General features: G+C 37.9%; 1 protein-coding gene across 3 annotated transcripts in view; it reads left to right on the forward strand.

Moving 5' to 3' along the window:
- TMTC4 (transmembrane O-mannosyltransferase targeting cadherins 4) overlaps positions 1 to 24,140 on the forward strand; it is a 56,372-nt gene extending 32,232 nt beyond the window's left edge. For all 3 annotated transcript variants that reach the window (XM_064712155.1, XM_064712142.1, XM_064712146.1), the window contains 9 exons: positions 2,352 to 2,523; positions 2,611 to 2,742; positions 10,126 to 10,205; positions 10,378 to 10,485; positions 10,609 to 10,750; positions 11,423 to 11,537; positions 12,022 to 12,134; positions 18,775 to 18,844; positions 19,357 to 24,140. In XM_064712155.1, the coding sequence (XP_064568225.1) occupies positions 2,352 to 2,523; positions 2,611 to 2,742; positions 10,126 to 10,205; positions 10,378 to 10,485; positions 10,609 to 10,750; positions 11,423 to 11,537; positions 12,022 to 12,134; positions 18,775 to 18,844; positions 19,357 to 19,508 (1,084 nt within the window). In that variant the 3' untranslated portion in view covers positions 19,509 to 24,140. The remainder of the gene's footprint in view (positions 1 to 2,351; positions 2,524 to 2,610; positions 2,743 to 10,125; positions 10,206 to 10,377; positions 10,486 to 10,608; positions 10,751 to 11,422; positions 11,538 to 12,021; positions 12,135 to 18,774; positions 18,845 to 19,356) is intronic.
- The last annotated feature ends 593 nt before the right edge of the window (positions 24,141 to 24,733 follow it).

Consider the following 24,733-nt stretch of genomic DNA (forward strand, 5'->3'; position numbering starts at 1 on the left):
GCACCAGACCTTGCACTTGGGTTTCATGAGGTTTGCATCAGCCCACCTATCCTATCCAGGTGCCCCTGGATGGCATCCCTTCCCTCCACTGCACAGCTGGGTGTTGTGGGCAAACCTGCTGAGGGTACACTCAGTCCCGCCATCCATGTCACCGACAAAGATGTTCAACAGTGCCAGTCCCTGTCGCAGACATCTTTTCATTAAAATTCTTTCATTAGGATTTTTCCTGCTGAAGCTGAGAAGTTTCAGCAACAAAGTGTAAACAATGGTTATCTGCTGCTGTGGAATGCAACAGGTGCATCTGTGATTGGTCTTCTGTGGATGTTTGGATTTACTGACCACTCACAGCAGAGCTGGCTCTCGCTCTCTGCTGAGACACAGATATTTGTTATCATTCTTTTCTATTCTGTTCTTGGCTAGCCTTCTGAGAACCTTTTCTTTCTATTCTTTTTAGTATAGTTATAATGTAATATATATATCATAAAATAATAAATCAAGCCTTCTGATCATGGAGTCAACATTCTCATCTCTCTCTCATCCTGAAAACCCCTGTGACCACGGTCACAAGTCCCAGTGCCAGCCCTTGAGGATCACCACTTGTCGCTGGACTCTGGACGCTGAGCCATTGACTGCAGCTCTTTGCATGCAACCATCCAGCCACTTCTTTAGCCACCAAGAGGCCCAGCTGTCAAATCCACGTCTCTAGTTTAGAGATGAGAATGTCATGCTGGACAGTGTCAAATGCTTTGCACAAGTCCAGGTGGATGATATCACTTGCTCTTCCTTTATCCAGCAATGCTGTAACTGCATTGTAGAAGGCTATAAAATTTGTCAGGCACATTTTTCCCTTAGTGAAGCCAGATTGGCTTTCACTAATCATCTCCTTCTTTTCCAGGTGCCTTAGCATATTTTCCAGGAGGATCTGCTCCATGATCTTGCCAGGCACAGAGGTGACCTACTGACCTACTTTCCTGAGTCTGCCTTTTTCCCTGTTTAAAACATGAGGGTTATGTCTCCCCTTTTCTAGTCAGTAGGAACTTGAGCAGACTGTCATGACTTCTCAAGTAGGATGGGTAGGAGCTCAGCACTATCTTAGAAGCTTCATCCATCAGTTCCCTTGGGATCTGCAAGTGCACCTTACCAGATCCCTTGGAGCTGTGCACCTTAGATGTTCTTGAACGTGACCTTTTCCTACAGCAGGCAGTTTCTTGTTCTCCCAGTCTCTGCCTTTGCCTTATGTGACTTAAGCAGTGGGGTTGGAGCACTTGCTGGTGAAGTCTGAGACAAGAAGTCATTGAATACCTCAGCCTTCTCCATGTCCTGGGTAGCCAGGCTTTCCAAATGCTTCCACATTTTCCACAGTGTTCCTTTTATCACCAACCTAGGTAATTCAGAGTTGTGTGTTTGTTCAGAGTGCAAAATCTTGTTCTGTTCTTCCTTCTCATCCCTTCAAATGTTAACGGTGTACCTGCCTGCCTTTCTGCTGTTCCCATACTTATTTGCATAGATAAATCATTTTGGAGAGGGGGTGGAACTCTTGCTGCTAGTGATGTCCTACTTTCTAGTAAAAATGCACTCACTAAGCCTTTATTACTAAACAGGTTTTTAGTAAAAAGTGAAGATAAAATGTGAAGGCCTAGGACTTGTGGGGATGAGAAAAGGTAGAATGCGTCTACCTTACAGTGTAGAGAGTCATTTGTAATAAATTAGAATAGACAATTACCATGCTTATGGCCTTTGTAAGAAACACCTAACATGGACCTGAGGTTCTTATTCCCTTATGTCAGCTCTGTAAAAGTGAGGTACCCTGACTCTTTTGTCTGAGCTCTGTGTAGTCCATAAAGAGCTACCTGCTGAGGATGCTAACATTGGTGCCAAAAAAAGGAAACAAACTGCTCTCAAAAGCTGTGTGTCTCTTCTGTCTGTAGAAACAGAGTAGATTACTAACTTTCACGTGGTTAACCACAATGGATTCTACTATTGATGTGTTTGTTAGGAGAAAAACCACCCTCTCAGTTGAATGTGCACCTAAGTTTCTTCTTTAACAGTGACTTATGTTTTTGCTCCCATTACTGTCTTACTAGGTCCAAAAATAGACAGATAGCTTTTACCATTACTTTTCCTGCCAGTGTATTTTAAATAGGAGTTATATAATTAATATGTTATGAGACTATTTTCTCGCCTGGAAGCATGAATATTGCTTTTCTGGAAATTATAGCAATGATTTTTAAAGTGCCTCCCTGCCCTATATGCACATCCTTCTACAATGTTTAAATAAAGTTTATATGTTAAGTGGAAAAGGTACTTTAGTTAAGATTTGTAGTTAACCTGAGAATGTTTCTTGTTTGCAGAATCCTTACGCTGGGACTTGGATTTCTTATTATCCCTTTTCTTCCTGCAAGTAATCTCTTCTTCCGAGTAGGATTTGTTGTTGCAGAGAGAGTCATCTACCTCCCCAGTATTGGATATTGTATTCTCTTTACATATGGATTTAGTCTCTTGAGTAAGCAAGCCAAGAAAAAGGTACCATCAAAATAATCAGTAAAGTTGCTGATGATGAAGCAGTTCAATTGCATGATTTGTTTCTTAACTTGCCTCTCTTTCCTTAAGAAAATTCTTGCTGTGGCAGTACTTGGAATCTTGTTGATCAATGTTATGCGCTGTGCGCTCCGCAGCAGTCAGTGGAGGTCAGAAGAACAGCTTTTTAGGAGTGCATTGTCTGTGTGCCCTCTGAATGCAAAAGTAAGTCACTCACTGACTTCTACACTTTTTTTTTTTTTTTTTTTTTTTTTTTCAAATGTGGGGTCAAGGAAGTATTATGCATAGTTAATATATTGTGCTTCAGTGTTATTCACAGTCTTGCTCGGTTCAGGAATGACATTGACTTGTCAGACATCTAAATTACAGTGGCAGCATAGTCAAAATACCAGAAAGTGCAAATTACAATATTGTAATTCAGAACTTGGAGGTGGGAGTGGGGAGGTGAGGGAGAGGGGAGAATGCACTTCAAGAAAGGCATCAAGTCAAATTGGATGTAGTGCTAATAAAATCTATTTAGAAGAATTGTGTGTATAATTGCAAGTTATTGCAACAAAAATATCAAAACACGGTTAGTAAGTTGTAGTAATGCATTCAACTGAAAAATGTGTATGCTGTTTTTAGAATCCTTTCTGTGTACCTTCCAGTGGTATATAAAGCCAGCACAGCTGAGGGACAAAGCAGCATATCATCAATGCAATTGCAGGATGTGGGAGTAAAATCTTGCTCCCACTTCTGCTTTTTTACAGCAGCTGAGCGAGCTAGACTCTTCAGACATGGGCACTGAGGAAAGCTGCAATTTTCCCTGCAGGCTTAGTGAGGGAACAAGTAAGATGGTGGGGCTGGATAGGATGTTTCACTGAGCTGAGCAGCAGTGTCCAGCATCACGGACTGACTCCAGCCTCCAACAGAGGTGACCTCCACAGCAGTCCTTTGACAGCCAAGAGTGTGATCTGTTGGAGCACACCACTGAGTCCTGATGTTGTCTGAATTTTAGTAAAGAGACTCTTTGAAGAGCCTGGGAGTGGGAATGTGCAGCTTGTCAATAAAAATACATTGATGTTTTAAAATATTAGATTCCTGTAATCTAGAGTGGTATCTAGAAAATGCCAATCAAGACACAGGGTTTAAAAAGGAACCTGTGAAGGCTCAACTTCACAAAGAGAATGATAAACTTAGCATTTACTGGAATACAAATACACAACACTGAGCTGCAAAAAACATTTATGGCCAGTATTTGCAACATGGTGGCATCTTTCAATAGTCTGAGATTTTAATACATAGGAAAGAGCTGTTGTATTTTATTGTGTGGCAGTGGTAGGCAACCATCTTCTTTTTAATGATGACCTCAGTATATCTTGTCTTCTGGATGACAAGCGCATGCTATAAATGGAGCAAATGCAATCTGTTTTCTTTGTGTGCAGCTCCATCCATCTGCCATGGTGAGAGTGCTTTAGACAGATCCCCAGTCTCTGCCTGTGCTCCAGGCTCCTTGGCCTGCAGCCATGCCTGGCTGGAAGCTGTGCCTGTGCTCCCACAGCACTGGGCTTGAGCCGATAAGCTGTGCACAAGCTACTGAGCTAATGCAGCTGGTTCAAAGCCAGCGAATGTACAGGCAAAATGAGCTTTGTTTGTCAACACTGGGCACTGCAGACATGCCTGAGCTGTATTTCTCCTGGTGACAGCTTGTGCAAGGGGAAAGCATGGAGATGTGAAGCGGGAAAGGATGGTAGGCTCACATTCCAGTTTTGCTGAAGGATGTAATTTTCAAATCACAATAGTTGGAAACTTTTCTAAGCAGGAACATTAGAGAGTCCATGTATGAGGACCTATGTCTTGTTTTCTTTATGGACTCAGCTATGGTTATTTAATTTTGATAAAGGTGTAAATGTAAAAATTTGAACCTGGTTTTTTTTTGATCTTCAGTTGTCTTGAAATTGCAGGCTTCCTTTAAAATGACTCCACAGGACTTTCTTTCAGTGACCCATTTATTTCAGTGGGAGGCTGCTGCAGACCAAAGAATGGCACACAGATAATAGCTTTTTCTTGTTGTTCTTGGAACATATTAAATATGTGTAATGTGGTCATGCTTTGCTTCCATTATCAGGATCTCAAAATCTCAAATCCTCAGTAGCAGAAAAAGCTGTTCATGTTTTGTTGTACAGCTCTTTTCAATTACAAATTGTCTGTGTGGGAAGTAGAGTAAACTTACCCTAATTCTAAATAACAAGTTGTAACAGCACTGCCTTGTCTAATTTCAAGACTCATTTCTTTAAAGATATCCTTTAGATAAAAATGTGGAAACTGCATTAAATGAGATTGTGTGGCACAGTAGTGAATCTGGTGCCTTGACACATCTGGCTCAAGAGGATGACACTTAAGATCAACTTTAATAAACATTGCCTAGTGACTTTAAAATATATTGGAAATAATCAGGTACCATAATGAAGCTACAAAATATTTTAACCTCTAAAAATGTTCCCAATACAGATTTTTAAATGTTCTAAATATTGTTAAATTTATTCAAATGTTATTTATTTCCAATATTTTAAAATATATATGTTATATGTATGTGTGTGTGTGTTTTATGTGTGATATATATATATATATATATATAAAAAATATGTGGTGGGTGAGTAGGTAGGGCTTTTTAAGAGAGAGAAACAAGTATGTTACAGATCTTGGTTAAACATGTCCAGGAGCATGTCACATGTTTGAACTTGTGTGGCCCTGCACCTCAGGTTGTTTCAAAGGTCATTGGACTGACACAATACACATTTTTAATACATTTGGCAGTATTTTCCTTAGCTGAACAGGAGGTGCCTCTGCATTGATTCTGTTTTCCCTACCACCTTTTTTCACACTATATGGATTGGATTCTTCTCTGAGGGAGAAGAAGCTGTTTCTTTTAGCATTTAGCTCCTCTCCTAGGACTAAATGAGGGACCTAAGTCAGAAGGACTGCATCCTAGATTTGTCTTTCTCTCCACTGATGATAAAAGAAGTCCTGACAACTGGAGCAGATGTGGATATGTAAGATTATGTGAGATTTTGACCCTCTCCTACTGCTGATCACTATTTATAGACATTGCTGATTGCTCCTCACCTTCTGAAGTCATTAAACATTGTTTCTTTCAAGTTTAAAGATTATTCCCAAAAATGCTCATCTTGCTGCCTTTTTTTTTTTTTTTCTGTTGGAAATGTTTGCATTGTTGGAAGAACTGAGTTATTTTTTGTCAGCTTTTAGAAAAGCCATAGCAGTTAAGAATCCAGAGATGGTCTTTATTCCTGGATGACTTCCTCTCATTGATTCTCTAAATAAATAATTGCAGTTACACTGTTACACACATGGGAACTAGCCAGCATTTTTCTTTTCCTGGATTTGAAATAACTGAATTTAAATGACTGTAAATTATTGTGATTTTGTACATAATCTCTACATTCTCCTTGCTATTGGCTTTTCTTTAAAGGATAGAAATTAATAAACATAATTTTTGAAAAGCTGTAGCTATTTCAGTATCAATTTTTATGCAATAATAAGCAAGGAAGTTAAAATACTCCCAACACAACTGGCTATCTGCCTTGACATACTGAGTAAGTAACTTTGACATTTATGCTTTATGCAAACTGCAATCATTATAGATAAAAGTTTGTCAGAGATTAACTATGCTAATACTGAAAAGGTACAATAAGTTTGTGAGATTGGTTTCTATACTTTGTTAAAAGATCCTGTAAAACCTCTTTGTTACAGAACAAGATTTAATGCTGCCTGAGGATCTGATCTTTGATCCTTAAGGAAGCTGATTTGGGGGGCTTTCCTTTAGATATTGAGATTTTTTTCTTTATGATCTATGCTCTATATTAAAAAGGGATTATGTTCTGAGGAATTTACCTTAAGTGCTGTGGGCTGTGTTTATATGGGCTATTTGCAGTGGTTTGCCACCATTTTAGATGTCAGTTTTTATGTATACATGCACAGTCATGCAGAAGAATCTTTAGACAACATTAGATACACAAACAAGATGTGAATATCAAAAAAGCTTTGTTTTATTATTATTTAGAAAACAGAGGTTTAGTAGTAGAAGAAAGAGAAGATTGATGACACAAGCTGGCATTTAACAGAGGCATCTGCATGTTCCTGGAGAAATTTTGACATCTGTGCTTTGCTTTCATCCTTTTCAGTAAATGTTCATATTTGCTGAAAAAGAGATTAAGCAGCTAAGAAGAGAGAGTAAAACTGGTGATAATAGTAAGGCTCCAACTGCTGGGGGGTGTACCTCCTTGAAGATGATGTTACATTTCAGTTTCTTCCTGTTCTGCTTTGAGGGAAAACAAAAGCAAAAAATCAGTCTGGCAACAATTTCATTTTTGTACAGGAAAATATTTTTTTCCTCTCCTTGTTTAAATTTAACATTTAAATAAGAGTTCAAGTACGATGGATGTCTGGCACTGAATAATATGCAGTGCTTTTTCTTTTTTATACTGGCTTCTTAGGTTGACTGAGGTATTGGACAGACAAATACACAGAGCTTATCCCTTGGCTAGGCTATGTTAACTTAAACAACACATGCCTGTTGAAAGTAGGTTCTACCCTAGGGTATTTTTACCTGATGCCTTAGATTTCTGAGAATACTGTGTTGTTATGCATCCCTGAGAAATGCTCCTTTTAGAGCTATTACTGTAAAGTAATTGCCTGTTTAAGATTGATAAAGGATCATCTGAGTATAATGTAATACGTCATTTCCAGTTAATATTTAATCATTTAATAACGAAGGGCTCTTAAATGTTTAACTAGGAAAGGAAAATCTTCCCTCCCAGGCTGGCATGCACAAAATCTGTCAAAAACAGAGGAACCACACCTCTAGAGATGAAATTTTAAACAACTCACCAGCCCTTCATTAATAAAACCAGATTCTTCCCACCCACTGGTCCATAGAAAGCGCCTGTGTTGTGCAGGAGAGGCACAGCCCTGTGCTCAGCAGACAGCAGTGCTTACTGCAGGCCTGCCTTCAGTGAGCTAAAGGCTGACCTTGGCTTCTCTCTGCCTTGGCCACGGAAGTGAGAGACACAGCTGGATGGCACAAGTACCTCTCAGATGTCTGGATGTGCCTGGAAACCCTCTGCTGCTTCTGCTCTTAAGAGCAGGATGTCACTGCATCCTATAGCCCATTGCAGAGCTGGTTTTGTCGTTGGATGTCTCTGGTGGGCTGGGCACTTCTTTTGATGTGTTTGGTTTTGGGCTTCTTTCCTCTTCCTTTCTTTGTCACCACCATATTAAGAGGAACTAAAGCTACAGTTTCACTTGAAGGGAAATTAGAAAACTTACATACAGCAAGGAGCCCTTCATTTTTGGGAGTATTGTATAGAAACATCATTTCCTTTCACACAGGAGCTATAGCTGAGGGCAAAAGAAATACACCATTGAAAATGTTAATAGTTTATTTAAATAGTTGTGCAGTCAGTTTTAATAGACTATAATACATTTTTTAGTTCAGCTCACAAAATGTACCTGTGCACTTAATACTTCATTTGATGTTTTGACTTGAGAGAATTGATATCTCTTAGTTTTCTTCAGACTGCACAGTTCTGTTTACATGAGAAAAATATTCTTGCTGCTGGTACTTTTGGGAAAAAAATGGATGTGAAGATACTACATGTTTTTAAAAAAAAAACTGTGAAAAATAGAAAGTGAAGTGCTGTTTCATAACACAAGACAGCTGACATGTGAAAGACTGAGTGGTTGGTGTACACCATGATTTTTCTCATCTGCTCTGTCCCGGTCTTTAGTAAAATTTCATTTTGTAAAGCTTCTTAAAGAATGAAATGCAGTCAAGTTAAATATAATTTTGTTTGCTGATACTGAAGTGTAAAGTTATCTACTTCAAGGGCTAACATCCAGTATTCAGTGAAATCTTTAAGTATTTCTTTTGTGTTGCCACAATTTATCTTTTATCTGGGTAAAATTTTAATATGTGAACTTCAATATATAATCAGAGCAGTCCAATTTGTTAAGAATCTTAGTGTTCTGAATAATTTCTGGAAGAGATATATAAATAGAATTCAGTCCTGAGAAACATCTTTCAGGGTATTTCATTTTACTTAAATGACTCCTGGGAAAATGTTGCTCAAGCTTCTTGTATTTTTTGACACTGTCAATGGATCTTTGTTTGGTTTTTTCTTGATGTAAATGTACCATTCTTTTGCTTCTTTGCCATGGACCTTGTCATATTTTCACAAATGTACAGTACAGTGCCAGGATTTTTTTCTTTGTGGAAGCTGTGCTAGAACTGCTTTTATGGGGTACTGAATTTGTGTGCTATTTTATATCTTACAATGTGAGGAGCTGCCTCTGTGTGTGCTTAGTAAGCTTTAGAGCATCTCTGCTCTCTGTAAAACCAGTGAAAATACTTTTTCTCCCATTTGAGACAGCATGGGAAATGTCCTTAACTCTGTTTGTTGGTGGTATGCTACTGCATATTACAATAGTTACATAGAGATGAAATTCAACAATTAAATGCCATAACAACTAGGCTCCAACATTCACGTGTGCTGGATCAATAGGTCCCAGATACTATGTCAACTGCAATTAGGGGTTTTCAGTTAATGGACATGTCAGATAAAATCCTTTTTTGAATGTAGAAGGTGAATTAGACTTATGTAAGTGCATTATGAACCTATCATTTTGGACTTCAATCTGAAGTTGTTCCTGTATACTGTTTTGAAATTTGATTTTCAGAGTCTGAAAAAAATTTGCATATGTGTTTGTTTTAGATGAAATATATAAATTCAATTTCAAATAGTAAAGTAATCTAAATAATAAGTCCTGGTCTGGGTGCTGAGAAATCTCTTTTCAAGAGTCAGCACTCACAGTACTTTTCAACCAGGTAACATAATCTTCTGAGATTTCTCTTAAAGTGGGATTTGAGATGTCTTCTAACTCAGATTTGTTCTGAAATATATTTATTCCTATTTACTCTTGCCATAAATTAGGATGATGCATCTTCTCCCTGTAGTCTGAAAGCTCTAGATCCTTCTTTCATAGTTCAGTTTTTAATAGGCAAAGTCTTCAACGTGTTGCTATATGCATTATTTCAGAAATGCTCTTTGATATATTTTTATCTTTAGACAATAATTTTGCCTGTCTGTTACATTTTGTTTGGGTTTTCTGTGAATGTTGAATTTCTTCTAGTTTATGCTATAATGAAAATAAAGTTTGACACATTGTTTCTGCTATGATAGATTTGATTTGAGTCAAACTTTCTCTTACCTGGCAAACAAATTAAATTAGGAGCAGGCGGTCTCCATACAAAGTGCCTTGTGAAAGGTGTGGTGACCTCATTTATAAAACTAGGAAATTAATAATTTTTCTTAAATAGCTGGAATAGGTAAGCTGATCTGTACCTCAGATTTTGTCTTACTGTCTTCATTGCATGAATTATTCAATCCTAAGAATCAACCTACACTAAAAGCCAGCAGTGAATGACACAACTGCTGACTGTTTCTTTTTAGAGAAAGAATTTTTAGCTACTTGATTCGACAAAATATCTGACTGTGTGGCATCTGGTGGAATATCCACCTGTGTTTTCAGGTGCACTACAATGTTGGCAAAAACCTGGCTGACAAAGGAAATCAAAGTGCTGCAATCAAATACTACAGAGAAGCTGTAAGGTATTAAAAATTCTACTGCTTTAATGATATTTCCTAAAATTGCTTTCATGTTTAACATGAAGAAAATGCTTAGGTATTCATTTTCATGTTCTGCAGCATTGCAGAGCTAGCAATTTGCATATATTAATACATGGCCATACATAATAATAATCTCTTAAATTTTACATTTTAGGTTGAATCCAAAATATGTGCATGCCATGAACAACCTTGGAAATATTCTGAAAGAAAGAAATGAGCTCCATGAAGCAGAGGAGTTGCTGTCCTTAGCTGTACAAATACAGTATGTTTAGACCAATGCTAAGCAGTGTTTTGCACCAACTGAGCCAGAATGATACAATAGGATCTTGTGTTTCAAATGCTTAATTGTCCTCTCTCTCGGTGGTTTTTTTCCCAATTTGCCCAGACCTGATTTTGCTGCTGCATGGATGAATCTAGGAATAGTGCAGAACAGTTTAAGGAGGTTTGAAGAGGCAGAGCAAAGCTACTGGACAGCAATTAAACACAGAAAAAAATATCCAGATTGTTACTACAATCTAGGGCGGTTGGTAAGTGCTTTTGAATAAATGATAGCTATGACTGGAATCTGTGTGTCTTTCTGTGTGTGTATATATAGAAAGATTTATATAATTCTGCTGTACTGTTAAAAGCTGATAGTTATCCCAGTTTGCTTATGTTGCATTTTAGGGTGATTTCATACTTTTGGTAGCTTTTCCTATTGTTTTCCCGGTATACTTCCTTCCATACAACCTTTGGTAATCCTACTCTATCATACAAAGAACTATCAACAAAAATACAGATTTAATTTTTTTTCCAAAAGGTATTATTAATAATTTCCCAATGTTTTGCATTCCTTAGTATATTGTTAGCTAGTAGAACTGTGCTGAAAAATTCAGATTAGATTTTTGAAAATATGTACATGAAATATTTACTAAATCTCTTGTGTAGATTTCTAAATTGTATGCTGTTTCTTCTCCTTATTCTGTTGGTACATGCATATTTGAAGACAAGCCTCACTTGCAGAGGAAAGAAAAGCAAAATTAGGATATAGCATTCTTATCTTCCATACTACAAGATTATTCCTTTTATGTTTATTTTTGTCTATAAAAAGCAATCCTACTAGAAAGGACAAGACATTAACAACTTTTTAGTGTCTTTAGTGAATGATAGGAAAGTAGAGCAAGTAGTAGCAAAATCACTGGATTTTTCTTTCATTTTAGTATGCAGATTTGAATCGCCATATAGATGCATTGAATGCATGGAGGAATGCTACAGTCCTGAAACCAGAGCACAGTTTGGCCTGGAACAATATGATAATATTGCTTGATAACACAGGTAAAGGTCTTTTTGAATGTTTTAATGAATAATTCAGTGTCTAGAAAAACTGAAACCTTTATCTGTTTTTATCTAAAAGGATCTCTACCTCTTCTTTGGCTACCCAGACCCCTTCTAATAATATAAGAATGCCTTCTGACTCAGTGATTTTAAAGCATCACTTGAAATCCAGCCCATAAATTGAATTTCTGATACTTACTTAAAATGCCATCGATGTGCAAGCATGTTTGTATTGTAGATTAAATTCCAGAACTTTTTAATCTCTGCTTTCTTGTTCTTCTGAAGGTGTTATCTATTGAAAACAAAATGAAGATATTCTTTTGCCTTAGTCTACAGGATTTTACATTTTTATGTGTGTGTGATGCCTGGTTTTCTCTAAAAAATTATGCAGTCAGCTATTTGTAAAAGATGTGTGCTTGCAGCATGAACTAATAAGGCTGTGTTAAAAACGTGCTTTCTCTTTTTCTGCTACCTGGGCTCCCAGGCAATCTAGCTCAAGCAGAAGCAGTTGGAAGAGAAGCCCTAGAATTAATACCTAATGATCATTCCCTTATGTTTTCCTTGGCCAATGTACTGGGGAAATCACAAAAATATAAGGTAGGTAACTAGAGCTTTTTGACTCTAGGGCTTTGGGTTGGATTCATTGGGATTTTTTCCTTAATTAAACTCCACCTACATTTTTTGTAAAAATCGTTTGAGGAGATCATTGTGGACCATGACTTAGAGAATCTCTTTGAAACGTTTCAGTGCCCTTTTCTGCCACAGTGTTGGTGTGTGATTCTGTCTTGAGCTTATCCCTCCTTATTTTAGATGTTGCTGCCCTACACTATGTCAGTGGTCAGTGGAGAGAAATAGGCTCTTCAGCACACTAGAGGGCAGTTAGGGTCTTGTGTTGCTTCACTGCAGAGGGAGAGAGCCTGCATTGAATTAGAGACCTCATTTTAGGAACTCAAATTAGATGGAACAGGCTAGTCCTTCTGCTTTTACTATGTATTCTGTGAATACATGTATCTATAGATAAGAATTCTAGCCTTTTTGCCTCAGACACGATCTAAAATATAGTAATATATATTAGATATATAGATACAGACTGAGGATGGGATACCTGGGTGATCTCAGAATGCTATGAGAGAAAGTACATGCATTGCTCAATGTATTGAACTTTCTCTTGGATGCACTGGACCAGCCTGGGAGTGGTACCTCAGCATTAGCTACCTTTATTTGCAAGTAGTAAATGTAATGAAAGTGATGAGGATGACTTGTTTCCCAAAGGGAATTGTATCAGGTGATAAGCTTATATGACAGAGAATAAATCATACAGATTTAATATAGTTAGTTGTTTAAACTGACTCTATAATCAGTGATTTATGTATGTGATAGGGAAAAATTAATAATCAAGTCCTTGTTGTACCTTTGAAAAAAATCATTTACTGAACCTTTTTAAGGTTTTTTAGGCTTTTAAGGGATTTGATGTCTTTTTGATAGTGATAATGTTAACAGCACTGCAGGAACACCCTCACGTATATACAAAGTAAGAAGATTCCATTATATGAAACTTATCAGGAGGAAATGGCCTGAGTTGCACCAGGAAAGGTTTAGATTAGATATTAGGAAATTTTTTTCACAAAAGGGGTTATAAAACATTGGGCCAGGTTGCCCAGGGAAGTGGTGGAGTCACCATCCCTGGAAGTGTTCAAAAAATGTGTGGATATGGCATTGAGGACATGGTTTAATGGTGAACATGCTGGTGCTGCGGGGTTTACAGTTAGATCTCATGATCTTAAAGGTCTTTTCCAACTTTAATAAGTCCATGATTCTCAAAATAGATATATCTGTCCAGAAATATAAGTGTGACAACTTATATTTCTACAGTATTGATCAGCTGTGGAGTCCTGACCTGTTCACATGTGAGGCCAGGGCCTGTAACAACCAGCACTGGCTTTTGTTTGTGTTAGTGATGCTTTCAGACACCCAGTTACTGTTCTTCTAGACTGGCTAGGTTATTTTCCTGGACACTCTAAATCTTTTCTCTCTCCACCTGAGACTGTTATAAAATACATATTTTAGGTTGGTTTAACAAAGTTCCAGAAGGATACAAATTAACATCCAGAACACATAAGGTATGAGATTATGGAGGAGGTAATTGCTAGAATTATTTTGGTGAGTCAGGCCTGTGGAAGAATAGAGGATTTTATAGTCATTCATCAGGGAGAATATGTAGCATGGCAGAATACAGAGCATTTATAATGAAATAAAGTTGAAAAAATAAGTTGAAAACAAGCTAGAAATTTTTTCCAGGTGTAGGAGAGAAGACTGTCTTAGTGGATTTAAAAAATGAAAAAGAAGATACTGGTTTTGATTGCCAGCCTTGAAATGTTGTTATGCTGCAGGAGAACTTGTTGGAGACAATGTAGAAGTAAGAGTAGGGGAAAGTGCAGCTTTTAAGTCCACATTCTGAAAAAAGCAAAAGGAATAGTGGAGCCCAGAAAAAAAAGCAGGGCACCAGTGAGTGTTTTAATAGTTCAATATGGAGTAGTAGTTTTGTGCAGAGCTTAACTAGTCACTAAAAACTGATGGGTTATAACAGGGAGAACAAATTAAGGGAATTGGAAAGAGGACTCACAAAGGTTATGATCTTAGCAGCTGTATTTGACATTGCCTGAAAAGAGGAAATAGAGATTTGTTTGTAATGGGAGAATGCTTACTGAGCAAAAAAAAAAGCATGAAAAATTCAGATTTCTTGTCCACCCCCTCACCATGTAAAAACAGAGAAGTGGATGGCTCTTCAAGGATTTTTATTGAGTAGAATTGGAGGGAGGAACAGGGGATGAAGACTGTCAAGGTGATGGAGGTAATTTTCAGAGTGCTGCCTGGCTGTGTCTGATGTGTTGTATGACCTCAGGCATTTAATTTATTAGGTTACTCGTTATGTGTCTGTGTAAAAGTTGCTACTATGTTGGCTCTGTTGTCGCACAGGAAGATTTGTTCTGGGATTTTTTGTTATCTCTTATTTTAAAAGACATTGAGTCAAAAAGTTTTTATTATGTTGTGAAAGATTTCCTTCCAATAAGCACACAACATTCTCCTCCTTTCAATAAGCACACAACATTCTCCTTCAGTTTCAAATATGCTTCAATTTTCAGCACAAGATAGGTTTTCTACATCACAAAAAATAAAAAAATAGCCCTTTATTTTGTGTTTGTATCTAATGATGAATGATTTATTGTTCCAGAGAGAAAAGCACATAAAGGATGAGCTGTTTCTGTGGTTTTGTTTGGGTTTTTTAATTAACATCTGTTATACCAAGTTTGATTCTCCTTTGAGTGATTGTTCTTATCTCAATTGATGAAGAACCAAGCTATCTTTAGTTCTTTGAAAAAGATGTGTGCTCTGTTTGTGTTACATATGCATCTATGCTTTTTCTGTAAAAAGTGCAATAAATTGAAACCATTCAGCATTTTTTGTATTTGATATAAAGCCAGATACATTTTTGTGGCCTTGGCAGCAGATGGAATGCGGTGTGCTTACCCCAAGCCTTTGCTATATGCAAGCTGCAAGTTTCTTGGCAACACTTGAAGATTTGGCAAGATGCAGCAATTTGAAATACCACTGATGTACTGGAATGTACATTTACTCCATATATCCACAGTAATATGAATATGATGCACCTTAAATAGCCTTTAAACAACCACTGTGCTTCTACTAGCTGCTGAGCGAAGTAGTGGTGATAAAAATATTCTCAGCATGGAGCTGAAGATGTATGGTAATGGCAGCCAGCTCTTGAATATCTATCTCATTAAATTATCTGAAAGCACATTGCACGTGCTGTCCCACTGTCCTTCAGCAGTGAACAGATGCAAGTCTGTACATGAGGTGCTCCTCCTCTGTGCAAGTGGCAACTTTTAGGCGTAAGGCTGATTTAAGTGTTCAGTATATCTTTCATTAATTGTTGTTAACCTGCCCAGTGAGGAAAAAGGAGATTTACTAGACCACAAAATTTGGAGTGGGAAAAAGCACAACTTTATGGGACTTGAAATTACTGCATGCTTTCAAGTGCCAATCCACTGTTGATTTTTAGGATTTGAGAGTGGTATGAAAAGAGGAGGTTATCTTGCACCACTTGCCAAATTTTTGAGTCTCAGTATGTTTCTCAGGTGACTGAGAAATATGGAAATCATGGAATAATTTTGCTTGGAAATGACATCTAAAGGTCATCTAGTCTAACCCCTAATCCAAACCAGTGCCAGTTCCAGTTGAATCCTGAATATCTCTGTCAATAGAGATTCTGTGACCTCTCTGGACAGCATTTTTCAATGCTTGACCAGCTTTATAGTAAAAAAAACCCAAACAATGTTTCCTTGTATGCCAGTTTGCATCCATTATGTCTCACCCCATCTCACAGACACGTGAGAAGAGTCTGTTTCCATCCTCTCTGTATTATCTCATCAGGTACTTGTAGGCAGCACCTTCATCTTCTCTCCTGAAGTCTGAAAAGATCCAGTTCTCTCAGTTGGTCTTTGCACATCTTGTGCTCCAGCTCTGTACTATTTTGGTGGCTTTCTGCAAGACTCACTGAAGTATGTCTGTGTCTTTCTTGTAATGGAGACCCCCAGCCTGAACACATACTCCAGGTGTGGTCTCAGAAGTGCTTATCTGTAGCATTCATATTTTCTGAAAAATCCCTTTGCCCAGGATTTTCTCCTGGGAAGCTGAGAAGCCTCAGAGAAAAAGGAAAACAAATTCTTATCTCATTTGCTTCTCCTGTGTTGTGCTCACATGTGGAATGTGTTTGGAGATTGTTTACCAACAGGTGGTTGTTCCATTGGTTTCATGTGAATTGTTTTGACTTATTGGCCAATCAGGGTCAAGCTGTGTCAGACTCTGGAGAGAGAGTCATGAACTTCATTATTATCTTTTTAGCCTTCTGTAAATATCCTGCTTGTATTCTGTAGTATGGTTAAGTATAGCATTCTTTAATATAATATAGTATCATAAAGTAATACATTAGCCTTCTAAGAACATGGAGTCAGATTCATCATTCCCTCCTTTGTCTGGGCACCCTGCAAATACAATGCTTACCAAAGTCACATGGCCACCAGAGGTTCATTTCAGCCTCAACCATTCTGTGATTCCTGCTAGTCTGTTTCTCTGCCCTGCCCAGGTCCTTCAAAATAGCTGTTCTGTCTTCCAATGTATTTCTTACTCCCTCCTCTTAGGTGCTATCTGTAAAGTTTTGAAACTGCATTCAGTCCCACCATCCAAAATATGAATGAAATCACTAAACAATATGGGTTTCAAAATAGTCTGGATATGAGAATGCTGGAGCAACTGCTCATGCCATAGAAAAGCAATGCTAAAACTTGTACTATGAAGGTAAATTTGCAGACATCTGGTTCCCCTTGTTAACACCTCTCCAAATATTCCTTGTCCTGAAACAAAATCAGAATCACAGAATAGTTGGGGTTGGAAGAGATGTCTGGAGATTGTCTCATCCAACCCCCTGCTAGAGCAGGTTCACCCTAGAGCAGGCTGCACAGAATTGCATCCTACAAAGTTTTGAATATCTCCAGGGAAGGACACTGCACAACTTCTCATCAATCTGTTCCAGTGGTCTGTCACCTGAACAGAAAAGAAGTTCTTCCTCACATTCAGATGGAACTTTCTGTGCATCATTGCTTCTCATTGCCTCTTGTGCTGTTTCATGGCATGAATGAGAAGAGCCTGGATCCATCCTTATGGCACCCTCCCTTCAGATACTTAGACACTGATGAGGTCCCCTCTCAGTCATCTCTTCTTGAGGCTGAGCAGGCCCAGCTTCTTCTGCTTTTCCTCATAAAAGATGCTCCCGTCCCCTCATCATCTTCATAGCCCTCCACTGGACTAGCTCAGAGAACCTGGGGTTTGTAGTTTCCTTGACCTGTGGAGATGAAGGCACTTTCCTCATGAGTCTCTCCTGGCTTGAAAATGGCAGCCTCAGCTGTGCTCAGCAATGCTTTTAGTTTGGGTTTGAATTTGGACATATGGGGAAGCTCTTAAGTCACTCAGAGCTGAGTGACTCAATCTTGACATCAGAGATTTCTTTTCCCCTGAAGGGACCCTTACAGAGAGTTATTTCATGCTTGACATGAGAAGATGGTGGAACCAAAAATCTGGCTGACAGGCTTTCTTTTTCAGTAAAGCCTGTGATTTATTTTAAGCAGTGAAAGATTAGCACAAAGGAAAGGACTTTTCTCCATGTTACTGTTCTCACATACCTCAGACAGCAAGTATGTGCATTCAGATGGAAGCCTACCGCATTGAGGTAATTTTATCTTCAGGTCATTTGCATTGAAACTGAATGAGCAACTTTCCCTAGAGTGCAGTGCAGCATAGAAGTCTTTGTAAAATTTGCTCTCAAATATCTAAACTTGCATGTTAGTGAGTAAATATGCTCCATTTGGATTGGGGAGGGGATGTGAGTTTTTAAAGTTCTGCAGGAAATATGCTCTGGGGAAAAAAGTAGCAATATTAGGTGCTAGTTTGGAAAAACAGAATTGTTTTAATTAGAGAATAAATTTAGCGGTAAATTATTTTCTGAATATTAGGTGAGGCACCTGAGGTACCTAAGAGGTACTCAGATATCAAGAGTCTTAAGAGCACACATTGCAAGCAGTAATACAGAGAAGATAACTGGTGAGGAAAATGTGAAGGATGTTACATGGCATGATATGATTTGGCATTTTTTTGCTTTTTTAAGTAAAAGGTATTCAGCTACTCTTCATGGGGAACCACACATCTGTTTGAAAGGGATTCACTGGAATGTCCCTATTTGTAATGCTAAAACTATTGTAAAAGGAAAAGTGTCTATAAGCAGTTTGTTTAGATACCAAATTACATTTCCTTAATTTGATTGCATAAATAGGGAAAACTTCAGCAGGTAATGTTTGAAAATACTATAACTATTTTAAAAAAGTTACTTTAGGTAAAAAGCGAAGTTCACAAGTGCTTAATAAATTTCTGCTAAATTAACAGCAGCCTGTGAAAGCATGACACTTATTTGCAGCATTATTACTGGTTTCAGAGGGCTGTAACCACCTGAGCTACAGGATAAGGCAGGCTCAGGATATTTATATGGTGGTATCATATAGATAGGACATAGTTTTGGAGGGTTTGTAATTACAGTGGTGGGTAAATTTGGCATTGTTTTATATATATGAGAATGGACTTTCCTGATGACTTGTTGTTTTAAATTATTCAGGAATCTGAAGCTTTGTTCCTCAAGGCAATTAAAGCCAATCCAAATGCTGCCAGTTATCATGGTAATTTGGGTAAGAGCCTTTCTAAATCTTATCAGCTGTATTGTTTATTTGCTTCATATTCATTGTGTTTAAAAAGAAAAAAGCAATGCCTTCTTCCTGCTGGGCAGATTTCTATTTTACTTTCTAGAAGAACTGCCAGCCAGAAGAACAGGGCACTAAAGCCAGAAAAGCTGTCACATGATATGACAGATCAAGAGGGCTGCAAAATCCAGCCCAGAGGTAGCTGCACTTTAGTGTCTGCAAATTGGTTCATTTATGCTATGCTTGTAACCCACAATGAGCTCACCAGATAAGAGCTGCCATTTATGGCTCCATTGTAATTCATTCCTTCATCATTCCCATGCCAGTTCTGCTCCCAGGCTTTGCTCCTGCATTTGGCAACAGAACAAGCAGCTACTGTGCCACCAGCCAGTGACAGACCCTCGCTGGAAACAAATACCTCAATGTTGTTCTCCAAGTGATTGGCAAGATTGTACATTATTCAACAATATTGCTAATGAAATTCCCCATTGATGTTCCAGCTGTGCTTTACCATCGCTGGGGAAACCTTGACTTGGCCAAGAAGCACTATGAAGTCTCTCTGAAGCTTGATCCCATGGCACCAGGAACCAAGGAAAACTACAGCCTCCTAAGGAGAAAACTGGAGCAGTTGCAAAAGAAAGGCGGTGCCTGATGCTCCTTTTCAGGTTGCCCGTGCATGCTGTTTACAGCTGCTGTTACATGGGTACTTCTGACCATGTACAGGCTTCAGTCATCATTTCTCAAAAACAACACCACCAGCACCGCACACTTGAATGTCCAGTTTTGCCCTCCTACAGATCCTAACACTTCAGCTTGAGGGATCATTTTATTTTTACTTGAACTGTTTTTAAAGTCCATTAGAACATTTTTATAGGTATATGAAAGCAATGCAGATGGAATTTCACAGCATACAGGTGTAATTTGATATCTTCATCTGACTTTTTAGTAGCAGGATGAATAGCAGGAGGCAGTTTTATTTCTGAAAGTGATACTTAAAAGTGCAATTTCCTGTTTAAATCCTGATCTTTTCAAGTATGAAAAATATCTGTCCACTTCAGTTTTATTACTGCCTTCCAGTGCCAGTCCTGCAGAGACAGTGGAAGAATGAATTCTCTCCAGCACATCAGTCTACTCATATAATTTGAGTTAAGCCCGTATGCTCATTTCTCTCTCCAGCCTGTGAAGTGTCAGATTTGTACAGGAGTAAATAAGGGCAAGGATTTGACCATAAATATCTGTCAGCCAGTGTACTGCTCAAGTATGCCTGAGTGTAGAAAATACTGTTAGATGAAGATGAAGATTATAACAAGCGCTAATGAAAAGAAGGTGAGGCAACAGAGGAGTTAGGTAGGGTTTCTGTTTTCGCAAGCAGCCTCATCTACCACAGACAACACGGACAACAAGACAGAATTGCTTTAGCTCCTGTGGCAGGTCAGTGGTTTAAATACAGTATAGTGTCTGTAGGACCTAATTGCTGTGTTCTCAGGCAATTCAGTGCTTTCTGGTTAAGGACATTACACCTTTCAGCTCCTATATTGCTGGGGAATAAAGAGAGAATTTCTGTGGAGCAGTAACTGTGCAGAAGACCTGACCTTGGCTGTTGATCTGTTACCTGAAAGAACCTGGCTTCACCTTTGTCTCCCATGGCTCATGTGTTTGCTGAAGGGACAGATAAATAAGCATAGCTGTTAATGCATAAACTGAGCACATCAATGTGGGATGATTCAGAGGTGGTTTATGTTGATACCATGTTACCTCTCAAATGGGGCTATGCTTTAATACACATTTGAACTCTGGCTGTCCAGAGTTGTTTGTCATGTATTATATATTTACTTTCCTGCTTCAGGAAGTAGTAACAAGTCTGTTTATTTGCTGGTGGTTGGTTTTTCCAGTTTCTTTGGGGTTTTTTGAGATGTTTAGTTTTGTTTGTTTGTTTAAGATTGAAAATTTGCTATTGGATATGAAACCTGGGGAACTTTACCTGTCTCTCCATATTCCTTTATTCTTGCCATCCATGTCCCCTGGGAGAAATTGATCACCTCGGTATGATCAAAGCTAGCTCAGGGACTCCAAGTCATGCAGGTACTTTAGTGTACTATTTTTGCCACACTAACTGTAGATCTAGCCAGCAAGGCTGTGGCAGTGTGGTGCTGTCCACCAGTTTGGCTTGGAACGAATGAACATGGCTACATACTGGTTTTAGTTGTGGTGCCACAGGCATGCATGTGTGGTCCTCTCCTACAAATATAGTCTGTTTCTCACTGGGTAACATAGGGTACAAAGCAATTGCAATTATTTCCATTTCTTCTGGTTTCTGGATAAAGTTTTCAGAAATTTGTTTCTGAATATGATCCAAGCATGCTCTTTGATAAGTGTCTGGCAAGCAGAACACTGCACCAGTATGGCGAATGACCAGCCTAGCTTAGTACCAACTTTTGTATCTGAAAGGTGCTGAAATAGATACACCCTTCAGTACAAGCAGCATGTTCTTAAGGCTTTCCATACATAGCCTACTATTCATCAGATAGAGAGAACACATAGCTTCTTCAGTCATGAGGAATTAAAGAGTAGGGATCTGGCTGGATGAGCTAATTTATAGCAGAAGATAAATATGTTTACTATAATCAGGTCTTTTCTGTATATTTGGAATATGGCATCCTGAGTTTAAATTATTATTCTCATCATAAAATCCATATGTGTAGTTTTCCCTGTTGCTTTCCATATCAGCTTTAAAGACATCCACTAGATCAATATTATGTATGAGGGATGAATTTTTTCTAGGTCATTATAAACCAAAGTTGTAGAAACTCCTCTGTGGAAGTCCTTCTATACAAAGTCTTAAAAGACAGAAAAGACTGACAAACAAATTGGATTTTTTTGTTAGTATTTGAAAATGGTCTTTACTTTTCAGTACAGACAACATCATTTTTTCTTGATTAGCTTTCTGGCTACCTGTATATATATTTTTTTGTTTTATATATACTGCTATAGAGATTCAATGTGATTACTTGTATGATGGTATAATGAAGCATACCCATATGTCTGAGTTTAATGTTGAGGCAGAATTGTGTTCAAAAGAAGCCACAAAAATGACTAAATGACTGCTTTTGTAATAAAATCTTCCTTAAGACTTTTAAGAATACTAAATATTTTTTTACTTTATTTTCAGAAATATTTTGAAAGTGCAAACAGTGCAGTGGCTTTTATTAAAATGGTTATAATGTTAACTTTTTATTGGTTTTTCATACCTCATAACTGACTCCTGGAACAGTGCAGAACACTAAACTTCAAAGAGAAAAAGGTGAAGAAAAAGTCGGCTTGTACATAACTGTAGTTACACATATTGCCTATCTTTCCAGCATGCTGGATTTTTTTTCCCATTGCTAATTCCAGAAGATTAAAGTTTCCTTATCAGTTGGCCTGTTTGATTCTCTAGGGAAATTACAAAGCCTTTTTTCTTTTTTTTTTTCTTTTTTTTTTGAGAATGATTTCTTGTTCAAATACAGTTCTGAGAAGAGAAACAGAATGATTTAATGCACAGACTGGAGTCAGGAAAATAATCACAATGACTGCTATGGATATTAGTCTCTTTTCACCAAAAACTTCCAGTGAAGTTCCCTAATTGTATGTCTCTGTTGTGTCTAGACCAATGACATGTACATGAAGTTTCCTGTTATTTAATTTCATAGTATTTAAACTTTAGAGATGTGGGTTGTGTGTGTGTTTATGGGCACTAAGAAATAAAAACCTACAAAACTTTTGAATGGTTCGTTAAAAATATTTGGCCTATTCACTGGGAACCTTTTCCTTCATATTTCAGATACCTGTATCTGAGCTATTCAATCTAGTTTCTCTGTTTAGTCACTGGGGAAAAAAAATATCTTTAGGATGGGAGAATTCATACTTGAAGGAGATATCCGTCTGAACTTCAAAGGGTAACTAAGGTGATCAGCTCATATACCTGAAGAAAAATCTCACTGCTGCTTTCAGTTGAAGTAATCTGGTGCCACACATGAAGTAATCTGGTCCCTCTAGCATTCTCATACATTATTGAGGCCAAGAATGTTAAAAGACTGGCATTGAAGCAAACTGGCAGGTACTTGCCTTGAGAGGGTAGCTGGATGAGGGAATGGGAGAAAACAAATGAACTTGGATGAATTTAAAATAAATGACTGATAAAGCATTAAACAACAAATCCCTGTGTATGAAAACAGAACATTCACGTTAAGTTTGATTCATTGCTAGCTTGTTTATGTTTCTGTAATGAAAAGTAACGGCTTCTTATTGAATTGAATTTGGGTGTCCTTCACTCCTATTTTAAAAAGCATTCTAAAGCAACTGTACATTTGCAACAGTGAGATTTATTTTTCCTTAAATTCGCAACAGTGAGATTTGTATTTTTTCCCTTAAGTTCCAGTTGCTATTTCAAGCTGTAGGTATTAGAATGCTAAATGTGATAGCATTGTGTGTTCCAATAGGGTAAGGGTTTTGGTTTGATATCTTTTGATATTTATTTGCCGGTTCCTGCCTGTGTCCCATGTTTCACATGAGTATTGGTACATTCACATACCTGTCATTACATGTAGATTCCCATGTGCTTCTCAGCTTGGCCCTTTCACTGAATATTGCTCCCTTTTCACAGCTCTTGGGGTATCTCTACCAAATGTGTGTTAATGAGGGCATGTTTCACTCAAAAAGACTAAATTTTGCTGGGAGCAAAAGTGAGATCACATGGCTGGATTTCTGCGACATAAAAGCTGAGGGAGCCAGATTTGTGTCATGGAACACCTTAAGCAGCAGGTGCCACAGGTAAAGGGCACTTCAGGCTGTGCTGGGCTCCACAATAACGTGAAGTGGTTGTACATAGGTGTAATGTTATAAACACAGCAACTTGAACTCTGTGTTTTAAAGGAAAAGGACTGTATATCTCTCCAAGGAAGAGGATGTGCACAGCTGCATGGACTATTGAGCATTGGAGGACTGATTACTTGGTGTTAGAAAGTTGCACTGCCGTGTTGTGGCATGGGTGTTCAGTGTGTGTCAGTGATGATACATGTCAAGTGGGTTAGGGCTTTTTAAAATAAGTATTTTTGTTAAGAAAAATCCCTACAGGTACTGGAACTGGTAGCTTGTGATTTCTGAGATGAACTTCTTTTATGCAGAATTAATCAGAATTAGATTGCCAGTGGTATGTTTCAATTTATTTTCAGCTGAGCAGGAAGTAAATACATTTGTAATGAAGCCATGAAATAAATCTGCATTTTGCTATCTTTTTTTGCATAGATTTTGATTGTGATAATGGTGTTTATTTTTGTAGTAAGTTTTTGATTCAGGGTTCTACTACAAGCTAGGAAGAAAACCTAATGGGCCTGGCAGACTAGGATTGGAACATACAGGAAGACATTCTTCCTCTTAGAGTAACAGTTCAAAATCTTGATTCAGCACGAGTCTATTGATGCTGAATATTGCACTGTGTGTGCCTAAACAAACAAACAAAAAGCAGCACCTGAAGAAAGCAATGGAATACTTACCTAATTAATTCAGTCTCTAAAATGATAACATAGAAAGCAGGAGCTACTGCCTCAAATGCTGAGCAACCTTCTCTGCCAAAATCGGATTTTTTACCCAGTGTGCAACAAGCCAATAATGACACACTTAAGAGAGACATTGATTATTTATTTCAGAGTTGCACAATTGGTGGTATTGCACAAATTACACACACTAATCAGAACTTTTTACTATTTATAGAATTTAGCAAACAAAAGAATAAGTGTTCATTGGCTACAGGTTACATAGTTTTCTTATTAACTGGTATTCTTTTATTGATTAATGATTCTCTTGCTTCTCATGCTAATTAATCCTATGGTCAGTCTTTCT

The sequence above is a fragment of the Zonotrichia leucophrys genome, chromosome 1, assembly GCF_028769735.1.
Source record: "Zonotrichia leucophrys gambelii isolate GWCS_2022_RI chromosome 1, RI_Zleu_2.0, whole genome shotgun sequence".
Classification (NCBI taxonomy): Eukaryota; Metazoa; Chordata; class Aves; order Passeriformes; family Passerellidae; genus Zonotrichia; species Zonotrichia leucophrys.